Source organism: Pantherophis guttatus, chromosome 1 (assembly GCF_059756535.1).
Source record: "Pantherophis guttatus breed Tessera chromosome 1, ASM5975653v1, whole genome shotgun sequence".
In the NCBI taxonomy this organism is placed as follows: Eukaryota; Metazoa; Chordata; class Lepidosauria; order Squamata; family Colubridae; genus Pantherophis; species Pantherophis guttatus.
In genome coordinates this window covers 68,501,741-68,517,831 of record NC_142063.1, presented here as the reverse complement: position 1 = coordinate 68,517,831, position 16,091 = coordinate 68,501,741, and the positions used below count along the sequence as shown (strand labels likewise).

Genomic DNA, 16,091 nt, shown 5'->3' with positions numbered 1-16,091 from the left:
AAAATTATACTGGTTCCTCCCAGTTTAATCCTGTCTGGCTGCTGCCTCCAAGATGAATCTTTATTCTTTGAAGTATTTCCATCAAAAAAGCCTTGGTAGTACAGTGGTCTAAAGCACCCTGTTATTAACACAGCTGCCTGCAATTACTGCAGGTTCAAATCTTACCAGGCTCAAGGTTGACTCAGCCTTCCATCCTTTCTAAGGTAGGTTAAATGAGGACCCAGTTTGTGGGGGCAATAAGCTGACTTTGTATAAATATACAAAAGTATGAAAGCTATTGCTTAACGCATTGTAAGCCGTCCTGAGTCTCCGGAGAAGGGCAGCATATAAATCAAAACTTTTTTTTTAAAAAAGGATTTCTTTCACACTCACTTTGAACACCACATGATAAACTTAATAGGACTGGCAAATAAAACATAAACTGGGTTCATTCAAATTAATTGAAATTACAGGAGTAAAATCCAACACATCTTGAGGCCACAAAACTGAGGAATGTCGATAGTTAAACTTTTGCAGCATGTCCAACAATCTGGTTTGTTTTTGATTACACTAAAAACAAATCACAAGTAGAAGGTCACCAATGACTTATAGAGTTTATCATGTTTCATATGTATGAAAACATCCCCCCATTCACACTTCTTATTTTCAAACTGTCTACTTTTAAATGAAGCAACCTTGGACTTTCTCTATCAACTTTCCCCATTTATTCTTACCTTTTTTTTTAATGAAAAGTTGAGCATTCTTTGAAGCAAAACACTGACGCAGCCATATTCCAGTGTTTATGAGATTGAAGGCATTGTTGTAAATAAAGTTTACACTACAGAGGAACACTGCATTCGTTTTAAATGGAAAGAATGTAAAATAATAATAAAATGGCAGATGACACATTAATTATCCTGGTTTCTAAGCTTTTTTGTTTTGTATGGAATAAGTTTTTTGTGAGAAAAAGCAATAGGAAAGAACCACAAATACAGAAATAGAATCTATGTTAACATAATTCCAATGGAGAAAATATACAGCAAAAATAGCTCTCGGGTAGCAAGTCAAAACTAGAAAGAACCATCTGGATCAAAAGGATACTGAGCCTAGTACAACCCCCACTTTCCCCAAATATATTCTGAAATCACAACATGAGAAATGTGCATTATACATTACACAAGAGAAAATAATAAGAGTTCACAGATATCTCTGTCAATCCAGCGTGAAAAGTCAGATCCTTACCCACCACTTAAAAATCCATTAGAAACCTTTCCCTGAAATTCCAATTTAAAATATACATATTGTGCATGCTTAGTTTATGTAATCTGCTTCTGTTTCTGAACTGAAATGACTGGTACTTTTAGTTCACAGTTTTGAAGTGTGGGTGCTGTAATTTCAGGCAGTATAAGAAAGATGGAAACAGATAAAATGGAAAAAAAAAATCTGAAAAGTACTACAAAATTCTTTTTCATCTGGGCAACCAAAGCACAATACAAATCAGCTTAAGGATTTCTCTAACAGTAGCCAGGGTTCGCATACATAATTTTAGTTGGAGTTCTCCAGGCTTACAGAACATCAATACCAAAGAACATATAACAATTTTGCCTCCTGTGACCACTACTTCAGGACTGATCTCTCTAAACTCAAAGAATCCCAACTAATATCATGTAAGACTAATAAAGATCAGTTTATGTGAAGCCTTCCTCTTTTCCTATTCTTGAAAAAGCAAGATGTATCACCACAACTCTTATTGGTTATGTAATGGATTTTTAAAGTTGTTTTAAAACTTTAAAAACAGATAACTGTTTCCTGACATAGCATGCCATCCATTTTGAATCCAATAATTTATATTCATCACTCAATCCAACCTGTTCTTGCTGCATTTTGGAAAATAGTACAGTTCCTTATAAAATTCCCTTACTGCCAAGACTGATGCTGGCCAGTACAGGTAGTCCTCCTCTTACAACCACAATTGAGACCAACATTTATGTTGTTAAGTGAGAAATTTGTTAAGTGAGCTTTGCCCCATTTTACAACTTTTCTTACCACATCTGTTAAGTGAATCACTGCAGATGTTAAATTAATAACACGGTTGTTAAATGAATCTGGTTTCCTCATTGACTTTGCTTGTCAGAAGGTCGCAAATGAAGACCACATGACATCAGGACACTGGAACGGTCATAAATATAAATCAGTTGCCAAGTGTCTGAATTTTGATCACATGACCACAGGGATGCTACAATGGTCATAAGTGTGAAAAATGGTCATAAGTCACTTTTTTCAGTGCCCTTGTAACTTTGAACAGTCACTAAACAAACTGTTTTAAGTCGAGGTAACAATCTACCTGATGAATCTGCATAGCTGTTGTGGCCCGTATGCGGCCTGTGTGGCTGGTGGCTGATTCAGACAGCGAGGAGGCTGGTGTGATGCTGCGCCAGCAGCCTGTGCAACTGGCACTCGAGTCGGACAATGAGGCTGGAGAAAATGTGGTGCCAGAGGCGGGGATTCAGCCAGGGCCTTCAGAACTTCCAGAAGCTCCCTTAAGTAAAGAGGACGAAGAGGAGGAGCCTCTTCTCAATGTACGGGCGCGCAGAGCTGCCAAAAAGCAGGAGTGGCTCCTCAGGAGGAGATCTCCTCGAGAGTAAGGCTTGGGGCTAATTGGCCATTCCCTTAGCCTATTTAAGGAGGAACGCCGACCAAAGCAATTTGCAGGGAACAACTTAGTGCACATACCTTCATGCCTTGATCTTAGTTCTCTGCAAATTGCTTCTGAGCTTTCTGTCAACCATAGTAAGATTAAGATTATTTATTCTTTGGATTCTTGTAGGCTGTTAAGAAAGTTAATTAACAGCCTTTGTTTGGAAAAAAAAACTGATTTAATTTAGTAAACCAAGGTTTGTACAGACTTTGTGTGTGCTGTGTTCTTTGGGGTCCGTAACTGGGGCAGAACAATAGCCAAACAGAAGAAAAAGAATGAGCAATGCATTATTGTACTGATTGGGCAGCTGATTGCCTCAATGAGAAAGAGAGAGCCTTTTGTTGTCTCTTTTGAATTGTGTATAAATATGATTTATTTCTATGTGTCAATTAATGGCTGATTTACTGAACACCAGGTTTCTAGGAATTTTCTAGTGGGGTTTTTTTTTTAATTTGGCTTGGTCTGAGATGCTTAGTTTCCCAACGAAGTACCTGTGAGCATCCTAGACCAATCCTAGACAAAGCAAACAACCAGAGAGCACCAAGGACTCCACTATCCAAACTCGCTTTGTATGGCCACCTGCCAACCACAGCAACTTTTGTTATTGATTTTTATATTATTTAGTTTAATTCATGAGTAAATTTATTCAACATTTTATGAGATAGTGGTGTGTCAGACGTTGATCAATTAATTGATTAGATAATCCACAAAAATGGCACATATTCATTATCGACTGAGGACTGTGTTTTCTCACCAACACATAGGTGGAAAGTAACACAGGAAAAAGTGAATGTGTATTGGCTCTGGAATTAGTAAATTATTTCAAATAGGATTTAATTTCTAGAATAAATCATACTTGAATTAATTTTTGTTTTTAATAATGAATGCTGGTTACACGTGGGCCAAACTCAGTTGATTAACATACAACAGTTATTAAAGATTTAGATTACAGTTCATAGTTCTAGAGAGATTTAAATCTTTCTCCCTTCGCCACATCTGCAATGAAAGCACCTCTCCCTTTCCCCAAATTTGCAAAAGTTGCAAGGACATGGAAATCCCAAATGCATTACAATGTGTATTGGGGTTTCTTATTGCAAAAAGACAGTTTAGGGGAAAATCTTAAGAAATCCTATGTACTGATCTCCCAAATTACATCTCTTTTGGATCTTAGATTCATCAGATGTCCACACTTTGTTGGTTTGTATGAAAGCTCCCTTTTGCCTTCTGCTGAAAGAAAAATGTAAAAGCATTCAATTCAGATCAGATTCATTGGTGGTGGGGAGATGACACACAACTAATTCTAATTTAGAATTAGAAAACCATCATTTACTTCCACTTTTCAGCAAAAATGGCCCACCCACAGCAAACAATGGGTTCCTTACCAACCATGGTGTTTCACTTAACAACTGCCACAAAAAAAGGTAAAATTGAGTCAGCCACATAATGCCCCCTTTACAACTGTCACAACTTACAATCATAGTGGGCAGCCTTCACTACCGTTGTAAGTCAAGGACTATCTATAAAAGGTGGCCCAGGTTTATTCTAATTCAACCCTGAGAATATTTCAGCAGTTTGTGTGCTTCTATTAGCATATGTCAGGTCATCTCTCCTTAGCAAAACGATGGCAATCTCCTCCCTCTCCCTATGGCAGGTAAGAGAATTCGCTAAAGTAAACAGATTTCAATCTATTATAATAAACACATTAAATGACTTCCATAAAAACTATGACTAACAGCTTGCTCTGCTTTTAAAAATTGACTTTATATATAAGAGCACCTGCTTAACTGCAGAACAGATTTGTGAAGAACATATTATTGCCAAAATGGGTAAAACACATGGGCTAATCTTTCTAGCCCCTTCGAAAAAAGTCACACTCACAGTATGAAGCATTTTTAAAACTGTTATCTTAAGACGAAAGCTAGAATACCAGCCAATCAAGAAATTGTTAAGTGTATTCTAATTTAATAGTAATACTATATCAGATTCCAAATGCAACTCAAAAGGCTGTAAAAATTCAAATAATGACAGAGTTTCAAAATGGCTGGCAGCTGTTGTTATAAAAGATTTATAAACTCCTAACTATTTTTATATCTAGAAACATAACTCAGATTCTGAATCAGTGTTTCTTACATGTGCCAATTTTAAGCTGTATGGATTTCAACTCTTAGAAAGGAACATGCTGGTTGGGGAATTCTGGGAGTTGAAATCCATACATTTTAAAGTTGCCAAGCTTGGGACACACCACCCTAGCTATACAAAGTAAATTTTCAAAGGAAGAAGTCCATTACATAACAAGGAACGCTGAAACTCATTATACTGGATTTGCATTCCTAAAACATCTACTAATTCCAGACTGGAAATTACCAATGTATGAAAATTGTTGTACTGATGTATTGTTTATTATTAGAGGTTTTGCCAACCATTAATTCAATTAAGTTGAATACATTGCTTTTAGTCGTGCCTGAGAGTAGAGTTTAATTTAGATGTAACGCAGGTTCTGTAGAGAAACATAAGCAATTACTTGGGGTAAGAATGCTCTGTATTGACTTTACGAACCAGTGCTTTCATATATTAAAAGTAAGTCTGCCCAACTATTTTCCAAGCTTTGATAAATCAATGCCTTTTCTCATCTTCTGAGGAGTTAAGCACAATATCAAAATTTGCAACTTTGTTTCCCTTCCATTCCTGTTGATATTTATCCTAAACATTTCCATGGAGGAATGGAGCTGCGAGAAATTGTTTTGCTTCCATCTTTAGATCCGAGTTGTGTACGCATCATCTGAAGAGTTTCCTTCTGCACTTTGTAACTCCTCTTTCCTGATTCACAGCAGACTATCCTTTATTGTTATGTTCCTGCCCTTCAAATCCAGTTAGGAAGCTTGATTTAAAGAATAACTTTATATTGACCAATTCAATCAATTCCTACTGCACCTTTAGTAAGAATACAAGCCTACCTTAAAAGAAATGTTATAAGGATTTTGACACTCAGGATTTGTTTCTGAGTTTGGGCAAAACAGGAAACTGAAGTTAATTAGCTCAGGAAGGATTCAGGCATTGTATGCCAAACGGGGAATGGAAAGGGTCTGTATGAAAAGAAAGACAATGTGGAACTGGACAACTATAGCTAAGCAGGAAAGCATGCACTGAAAGAGCTGCCAAACTCAGCTAGGATTATCCCATTCACATGCTATGTCTCTCAACATGGCCCATGAAGATCAGAATTGGTTATACGGGAAGACATAACCTAAACTAAAATGCCCTCAGACATCACCAGCTTAGAGCAGGGGTCTCCAACCTTGGCAACTTTAAGACTTGTGGACTTCAACTCCCAGAAAGCTTTGCTGGCTGAGGAATCCTGGGAGTTGAAGTCCACAAGTCTTAAAGTTGCCAAGGTTGGAGACCCCTGGCCTAGAGGTTTAGATTCAGTTCCAAAAGAAAGCCTTGGGGTACATGTGGACACAACTGTAGCTTAAAGAAGTTGACTTTTTTCTCCCAAACCATGCAATTGCCTGCTGCTTGATCCTGAGAAAAAAGAACAGTTGTATTAAGAAGCTGCAAACAGATGTTGCACTAATATAGACTTCAAAGCTGCTTTTTTTGAAACTGAACCTGAAAGCTCTGGACAGCCTTAATTCCTGCACAGTCTCAAATATTGCTATGTCTTTCCTCCCTCCCAAAAAATGCTGCTAAAATACAAGTTTCCTTAAGAGCATTATAGCCTTCCTCTTGTTTTCATCTTCAAAACTGAAAGAATACTTTAAAGAAATACTAAAAGCTAACCTTCCCGGATTCATAAATTTTATGCCAAATACTTCATATTTTTAGGAAATAATTATAGCCATTCCTGGCTCAACTTTGCAAAAGATTCTGTAATCAGTTCTTAAAGTTGTTATGCAAACAATGACAACTCTTGAGGAGTCACTGTGTTTATCATCTGTTTCCATTATTAAAGTAATTCTTTGTTTTTTTTTTCTTTATTATCTTACACAAGGAGGAGGACACATTTTTAAATATCTAGCTGATAAAAAATATGAACTGGACCTTGTGAATCGCCATTAAACCAACCATTCTGGCTTTGAGGTTTTGGAGCTATTGCCTCTGATGCTCTAGGAGCCACATGAAGCATATCTCCTGCAATCGGTTAATGATCAGGGATGCATTATTGAACAGGCAAATAAATTCCTGTCTAAAGCCTTGTGATTAAAGTGTTGTATATCTGGCCATGTTCCTTTCAGATTTTCCAGTTACAAAGAGCTCTTCTCACAGACCATGATTTTTAAAATAGCATTTCCATGCTGAAGGAAGTATATTATTTTTCTTCATGTTAATTTTAAAGCAATATTTATATGTAATGTACAATACTGTGTGTGTATAGGTGTATTAAGTGAGGCATCAAAACCTCTAAGTTTTCCAATGATCTAGAGCAGGGTTTCCCAAACTCCCATGAGGTGATGCAGACAGAATCCAAGGAAAGAACAAGTGAAGAACCTTTTAGTTCTACATTGGTGCAATAAATCTACTTTTCCTAAAACACTAGTTTCAAGTGAATAGCATGATGTGGAAGACGCTCAAATTTTGTTTACTTTTTGCTTTTATTAAAAAATAAATTTTCATTGTATTGTTTATATTGTTCATTTGTGTTCATTTTGATGTTTGGGTTTTTAGGGGTGGTTTGTACATTAAGATGACACTAAAGAGAATGAGAAAAAAAGTTGCGAAACCTCTTAATTGAGACAAGCAGAAAAGAAGGTACAGGTGAAACTACTGGGCTGTCCAGGATTATCTCTATGATTTCTTATTTATACATTCAGTTTCTAAGACCACAACTTCTAGAAGATATTATCCTTAGAGGTATTTCACATATATTTTCAGTTCTTAAAATTCCTAACGTTTACTAGACATCCAGCTTATTTTCTTGCTACGACTGAAGACGGAAACTGGAATGAATCAATAGTCCAATCAAGTTGTGATTTAGGAGAGCAAATCTGTTGAGACACACATTGGGTATCCAACTCAGAAATTTTGGAGGTTTGTTCCAGACTGTTTCAGATCAGCCATAGTTTGCAGAAAACAGCTGAACCATTCTATTCTATTCATTTTGTTCTAGGCACAGATCAAAAAGCACCCAAAACATCAAGTTTTGCCTTGCACATAGACTCTCTGAACCCAAGTATTTCCGACCATTCAAAAACCAAAATCCCTACTTTTTCTTAGCATTCTCACTTCTGAGAAATAACTGCAATTTATATTAGCAGGATAAACCTCTGTACTCCATCAAGTGCTTCAGGCAGAAAGGTGAGGCAGAAAACATTTGCTAAATGTTGAGTTATACACACAAAAGAAGAAGGAGAAAGCAATAGGGATTGTCCATGCAAACTATTTCTAAGAGCTTACCACAATACACAGCATTGTCAATCAAACTGTCCATCCACTCCCCAAGTGCTGTGTCCAACAGGGTCCCCTGTGAAAACATCTACTTTGCATACTTTTGACGTTTAGGGAAACTGGTTTCCCTAAGCAGTTGACATATACAGAGTGAAACATCTGACAACTACAGGTGTGGTATTTCCCCTTGAGTCAACACACGTTCCACACAGAGAGGAAACCCTGCGTTCAAATTTATCACACTTCTAGGTAATCTTTCTCCTACTTAGAATCTACGTGGCATTTTTTTTTTCAAAAGGCCTATTCGTTGATTTCAGCTGCAATCATAGGCGCAGCTTCTCCGAAAGGAAGAAACCCCCCCCCCTCAAACTGCCCGGGGAAAAGGCCTTCCTTTGGAGGCGCTCCCAGTTTGCAAAAGCCAAGGAAGGAAAAACGCCCAGCCAACCCTCCATTAACCAGGTGAGTATTTTTAGCAATTCCGAATCAACTCCAAGGCGTTGTTGGCAAGCCAGGCAGAGCCCCCCTCGTAAGGCAGAAGCCCCCGCTCCCGGCAGCGGTCTCTCCCGGCTCTTCCCCGGCCGTCGGGTACCTGGTGCGTCTCCTCGCCGTGCTCCAAGTGAACGATCCCTTGGCTCCTGCCTTCCGTGTCGCTCAGCAGGTCATCCTCGGAGTCCTCGAAGACCGACGACGAGCCCGTGGAGGAGAGCGACGACGTCGAGAGCCGCCTGGAGGATTGCAGCAGGTGCAGCGAGCTGTCCGTGGTCAGCCAGGCACCGTTGGGCTCCGTGGGAGGCAGCATGGCAGGGCTGCGCTGCGCCTCTCCGCCGTCCTCCTCCGAAGTGACGGTCAGCTGCGGGATAACCGCTTGCAGCACCCCGTTGCGGGGACGGCAGCTCTTCCGGGCAGGCTCGGGCAGCTGCCGGCTGGCCATCGCGCAGCGAGCCTCGAAGAGCGAGCACAGCTCCCCCACGCTCAGCTGCCTCCTCCGGCCCAGCTCCGGGCTGCTCCCGTCCTGGGCTTCTCTGGGATCCATAAAGGAAGGCGAAGGCGCTAGCGATGCCGGCACCGCGAAGGGTGCAGGGGGCCGAGCCGCCCAGGCGGAGAGTCCGGGGCAGCGGAGCGCTTCGGCGATTGCTCCTCCTGGCACCTCGGCGCCGGGAAGCACGCGACTGAAGAGGGCTCGGGCTGCCGCTGCATGGCCGGCCTGCGCCCCGTCAGGCCGATCCCGCCGTCCTCTGACTCATCCCTGGGAAAGTGCCCGAGTTGCTTCACCGCCCCTCAGCCTGACCCATATGGGTAGATCGCTCGGCAGCCCCACGCTGCTCTCGGGCGGCGTACGCAACCGGGAGAAAGGAGGAGTCTGGAATGTGCGTAAAGGAGGGCCCGCCCGCCCCGCTCTCTCTCACTCCCTCACCCAGTCACTCCCTCACTCCCACACGGAGCCTTTGCTCTGTTTGTTTTGAGGTAGCGTCGCTTCTCCTCCCTCCCTTCTTTTTTTTTTTTTTTTTTTTTTGGTTTCTCTTTCAACGAAACCTGGAAGTGTCTCGGCAAATTCAGCCGGATAAATAAATAAAAAAAAAAAAAAGGAGAAGCGCCACTCCGGCAAGCCGCAGACCTGCTTGCAAAGTTTCTCTCACTGCTTGGCCCCGCCTTCCCCTGGGCTCCTGGACGGTACAAAGTACGGCTGGTTTCCCTCGCGTGTTGCACGCCCTCGGCCCCGTCTCGCCAATGGCCTCCCTCGAGAGTCTGTGGAGATTCTCGGTCGCCCTGGTCGTGGTTGTCCCAAAGGTGCTTTTTTCCAGAGGCAACTGGACTTTCTTGTGTTTTTTTTTTCTTTGAAGACGTTTCGCTTCTCATCCAAGAAGCTTCTTCAGTTCTGACTGGATTGGTGGGGAATGGAAGGATTTCTTCACCAAAGGACTTTTTCTTGGAGATCTTCAGAACTAACTAACCCACAAAATCAACTCTGATTACACGTATTGCCTTATGGGTGAAGTATAGGATGGGACAGATAGACCAAATCAAATGCTGAATTATCTGTAGATAACTGGTGCAGCTTAGTTAAAGCTGCAACTAACCCAAACCTCTAAGACGTTTCACTTCTCTCTCTCTCTCTTTTTTTTTTTTTTTGATTTTTATTATAACAAATAGTAATAATTTTTTTAGAGAGTCCTACTTGGAGGTTTGTCTGTGAACAAGCTCCACACACATTTGGACTATTAGGTGACCCTGAGGACACAGACAAACCTCCAAGTGGCCTCAATAACTCTCTAAAAAGAATGCCAATGACCAGCTGTCTGCAAGGAATATAAATCTTTCCATTCCCCACCATCCAGTCAGAGCTGAAGAAGCTTCTTGGATGAGAAGCGAAACGTCTTCAAAGGAAAAAATAAAGAAGTCCAGTTACCTCTGGAAAAAGCACCTTTGGTCCTCCCACAAGGTGGTTTTACAAATGCCAGGAATGGAAAGAAACCTCAAAATGCAGTTATAAGAAGCAAATGAGTCATAGTCACTATCCCTACGTGGTTCAAGTAGCCCGCCCTACCGTGGCACTATTTAAAACTTAGAGCTCTGTCTATTCCCGTCATGGCAAACATATGGCACGCGTGCCACAGGTGGCACACACAGCCATAACGGTGGGCACATGAGCTCAGCTCTGGTGTGCCTGTGCGCACTGGCCAGCTGATTTTTGGGCCTTCTGGGCCCACTGGAAGTTGGGAAACAGGCTGTTTCTGGCCTCCGGAGGGCCTCCAGAGAGGTGAGGAAGGCTGTTTTCATCCTCCTCAGGCTCCTAGAAAGCCTCTGGAGCCTGGGGAGGGCAAAAAACAGGCCTACCGGGCCGATGTGCCATCACGTGCCAAAAGCATGGGGAGCGTGGGGGGGTTGTGTGCATGCGCGGGGGAGCAGGGCGCATAGAATTATGGTGTGGGCACACATGTGCACGTCCCACCCACTCCCGCACTCCCCCTGCTTTTGGCACGCAATGGCAAAAAGGTTAGTCATCACTGGTCTATTCCTTCCTGGTGCTTTGCAGATAGTGCCAGATTTAACTCCCCAATTACCTTAGAAAAGCTGCCTTCACTGTGGATATGAATAAAATAATACCTTATTTTTTCAGTGCAGGTCATTAGTGTTGATCTTTTAATTAAATATACACTGCTTAAAAAAATAAAGGGAACACAAGCAGAAGACATCCGAGATCTGAATGAATGAAATAGCCTTATTAAATACTTTGTTCGTTACATTCAGTAGTTTTGTGTTCCCTTTAGTTGTTGGAGCAGTGTATAAACTACTGTATGTAAAGAACAAAGTATTTAATAAGGCTATTTCATTCATTCAGTTCTCGGATGTCTTCTGCTTGTGTTCTCTTTATTTTTTTGAGCAGTATATATTCTGAGTACTAAAAGAATAATTTTATTTTCATTTGTTCTTTTCCTCCTCCCCAGTAGTGATGCTTTATTTTTAATTTGGCCAAAACTCTAAGAAGCCTTATAGGAAGAGGTTTATTGATGAAAGGGGAAAGTATATTAACTTGAGCAGAAATTCTATATAAAAAGGATTGCAATCAATAGCAAAAGGTTAAATATGACTATCATAAGCAGAAACTGGAGTCTGTTTATCCACCTTTCTCTCAACAACTCAGATTATCTAAAGCCTACAGTCTAGATAATATGTACAGGGCTTAATTTAATAAAATGAGGCCATTCAATTTGAAACTAACCTTCAGGAATGCTAAACCTGAGCTGTCAAGCATAGGGCTGCCTCTACAAACAGACAGAGTAACTTTTGCCTTATCCCCCTCACTCACTCCAAATTATTACAAAATTTGTAGGTCAGGACTTGACAACTGCAATCTACAAGTTCAATTTTTTCTCCTTCCAAAGGGTTTCCTATGGTTTCCAGCACAATTCATTTCCAACAACTATCATCACTACCTCCTAGTAATCAACATATTTCACACCTCCAAAGCAGAACAAAAAACCAATTATTTGCAATATTCCTCATACTTAACAACTACTGTACACCTGTTCTTTTCCCTTCCTCAGACACAAGCAGGAAGAATCATAGGTGGGTTAATATGTCCAAATACTCTAGTCTAATCCAAGCAACCAACTCAGTTAACAAGGACAAAGGGTATTAAATACAGTCCTAAATAGCCCTACTTTTCTTTGGGATTACAGTAACTATTCTGCAATCTGTTATGTAATCAAAACAGGTTACTGTGGAATCACTGCATATTGGTGAGACTAGCTCCTAGTAAGACTCTTTGAAAATAATACATCTCTAGGCATCCTTTCTCCGTTGTCCTTGGTGCCTGTGAAGTTTCTTTGCTTTCCAAGGACATATCGCAGCTTAGCAAATTTGTACACAATGATTTCTTGTAACCCACACCTTCCCCAACAACATGTCTATGGAGTTTCTTAGTCATCCAGGTCATGGTTGTCCCAAAGGTGCTTTTTCAAGAGGCAACTGGACTTTCTGGTTTTTCCTTTGAAGACTTTGAAGACTCTTCTCTTTCTTCAGAGCTGGTGAAGCTTCTTGGATGAGAAGTGAAACATCTTCAAAGAAAAACCAGAAAGTCCAGTTGTCTCTTGAAAAAGCACCTTTGGGTTCCCCAACAACAGGCTATTGCTCTGGGTCAAATCCACGGTGATTTGCAAGGTCATTTTGCCATGTAAATGTATCTTTTAATACTTGGTCTTTTATGCTTAGTCTTTTAATGCTCAGTTCAAACAAAAGACTCAAAGTCTATAAAATAGCATACAACCTTTGTCTTTTTCCAAATGTTGCTGTACTAGTTAAGATGATGTTTGTTTGTTTGTTTGTTTGTTTAATTTGATTTATATGCCGCCCTTCTCCGGAGACTCAGGGCGGCTTACAATGAGCTAAGCAATAGCCTTCATCCTTTTGTATATTTATACAAAGTCAGCTTATTGCCCCCACAACTGGGTCCTCAATTTACCTACCTTAGAAAGGATGGAAGGCTGAGTCAACCTTGAGCCTGGCGAGATTCGAACCTGCAGTAATTGCAGACAGCTGGTCTTAATAACAGGGTGCTTTAGACCACTGTACTACCAAGGCTCTGGTTTCAGATGTGCTGCTTCAGCATGATTGTTCCTTTTCTACTTGCTGCCAAATTCCAGTCCAAGCTCCAGCAGGACTTCCAGCAGGATATGTTGCTCACCTTAGCTTGTGGCCCTGAATGATAGTCCACTTGCTTGTTAGCAATAGCTGCCATTCTCCACACACTCTCTCCTTTTATCACGTTTTCTCCTACACCTGTTCCCAATGCTTTATAATTGCTTTTAAGTAAGCTAAGGGTTGAGTGGGATGAGGCTGCCTCTGGATGACTGCACATCCTTGAAAACACCAAAGTGTGGCTCAATTATCACAGGCAGCTGGAATGCCAGTTTGGATATTTGTGAGTAAAGTTCTGAGTGAATGTATGTATGAAAGAGGGAAGTGGGAGTGGGAAGTGTTTCTGCCTGGCTGCAGTAACTGTAGACAGTAACCTGAACTTTACTCTCTCACAGTGCCCAAGATGCAACTCAGCTTTACAATTATACAGTATCTGAAGTTCCCAATGGAAGATTACAAGTATACTTTTGAAATAACACTTTAGCAACTCTATGATTCAAAGAGACTAAGTGAGGCAATTCCTTATTTGATAGGACTAAGGGCAAAGGGAGGCAATTCCTTATTTGATAGGAGTAAACAAAGAAAAGCTCACATTATACATGTATCACATCCAAGCTTATCTTTTTAAACTTCACCTCTTTCATTTTGAGATCTCATCAACCCATCCAACCACAACCTCAAGAAATTTAAGAACCACTTTCTCCTTTCCATCTGATTCAGACATTCTTCATTATCATCTGTCTGTCGGTCTATCTATCATCTGTCTGTCTATCATCTGTCTGTCTATCATCTGTCTATCTATGTCTATAGAGATTCTCAGTCATCCAGGTCATGGTTGTCCCAAAAGTGCTTAATAGTACCTCTCTAGGCAATCTTTGTCCGTTGTCCTTGGTGCCTGTGAGGTTTCTTTGCTTTCCAAGGAATGGACACATTGCAGCATAGCAAATTTGTACACAATGATTTCTTGTAACACCTTTCCCCAACAATATGTCTATGGAGTTTCTTAGTCATCCATGGTTGTCCCAAAAGTGCTTTTTCAAGAGGCAACTGGACTTTCTGGTTTTTCCTTTGAAGATGTTTCACTTCTTCAGCTCTGACAGGATGGTGGGAAATGGAAGGATTTATACTCCTTGCAGACAGCTGGTCATTTGCATTCTTTTAGCAAGTCATTAAGGTCACCTGGAGGTTTGTGGATAAAGGATTTTCTGACAGATAGGCCACAGTCAGTAAGGATGGGATCTCACCATTCCTCTACTCTGACACTAAGAGCACAGGGTTGTATGCTAAGCCCTTTTTCTTTATTCCTTGTATACACATGACCGCACCCCATTGTATAACACCAATGCAATTATTAAATTTGCGGATGACACAACAGAGGTGGGGCTCATTAATAAGAACAATGAGTCTGCTTATAGAAGGGAAGTACAAGGGCTGACATTGTAGTGTAAAGAAAATAATCTTACACTTAACACCAAAAAAACTAAAGAACTTATAATTGACTTCAGGAGGAAGAGAGATGTAAATTTACCATTGTACGTAAATGGTGAGGAGGTGGAGAGGGTTGGTAGTTTTAAATTTCTGGGCATTTATATCTCAGAGGACCTCTCATGGACTGTGAATGCTAACATGCTTGTGAAGAAGGCATAGAAGAGGCTGTACTTCCTGAGAATGCTCAGGAAGATAAATCTATCTCAGCATCTACTTCTGTCCTACTATCGCAGCACCATTGAGAGTGTCCTGACATACGGCATTCTTGCATGGTATGGGAGCAGCTCTGTAGCGGACATAAAAGCGCTACAGAGAATCATTAAAACTGCCCAGAATATCATCGGGCTCCAGCTACCAGCCCTGGATGACATCTTCGAATCTCGCTGTTTGAAGAAGTTGCATAACATTCTCAGAGACTTTTCCCATCTTGCTTACAGACTTTTTGGACTGTTGCCTTCTGGCAGAAGATACAGAACAATTAAAACTCAGACCACACGTTTTCTGAATAGTTTTTATCCCAGAGCTATAATTGCATTCAACAATTAAACTAAAGGGCCACCATCAGTGAGCTGTTGGACAGCATTACTTGGTCTTTTGTGTGGATGTTTGGGTGGTTTAGGGGTGGGGAATTTGTGGTGGGTGGGAGTGTATCTGGGGATTGTTATGTGTGTTGGACCTGGTATTTGGGTGTTAAGTGAATTTCTTGTATGTGTATGTGTATATACGTACAATGACAATATGTGTATTGTATGTGTATGTGTATATACGTACAATGACAATAAAGTTGTTATTGTTATTATTATCTGTGTCATCAGGGTCACCTGAGTAGTGCAAATGGGTGCACACTATTCCTTAAGCATTTACCCTGCCTACCTTCCTAGGCAGTGCTCAGACTACCAAATCTGTTGCATCCCCAGTGAGTTAACTAAACTTGATGCCCCACAAGGCTGCCGTCCTCTATGCAGTTAAGGAAACACAAAAATTGTTGATTTTATCCATCAACAACTTTTGAGATGATCCAGTTATAATTTCTCAGCCAAATTTAAAGCCATTCAGGGATAGGGCATATGATTCTGGATCTGGTCTATAAAATTTTAGGGACCAATACACTGGTCTACAAATTTTGGGAAATCTCAGAGATAAAATGTGTTAATTTTACATATTTTGATTAGATGAATTAGAAAACAGGAGATAAAGGTGCTGGTTGGCAAAAGTTTTCAAGATATTTCACAGTAAATATTTATACACAGGTGAGTATATTTGCCTACAAGGGAGGGAGATGTTTAATGATCATGATGCCTCGTAACTTCTCAACAAAGTACGGCAGAACAATGAAAATGGTACCACATGGAAGTGTATAAATTTATATTCACTTTGAAACAGCAAGGCAAATGACTATGAA

At 40.7% G+C, this 16,091-nt stretch overlaps 1 protein-coding gene across 1 annotated transcript in view; it reads right to left on the bottom strand.

The window, feature by feature from the left end:
• The window catches only part of ITPKA (inositol-trisphosphate 3-kinase A), a 54,215-nt gene extending 44,518 nt beyond the window's left edge, over positions 1 to 9,697 (bottom strand). The window contains exon 1 of the mRNA XM_034417807.3: positions 8,652 to 9,697. Within this exon, the coding sequence (XP_034273698.2) occupies positions 8,652 to 9,095 (444 nt within the window). The 5' untranslated portion in view covers positions 9,096 to 9,697. The remainder of the gene's footprint in view (positions 1 to 8,651) is intronic.
• Between the last annotated feature and the right edge of the window lie 6,394 nt (positions 9,698 to 16,091).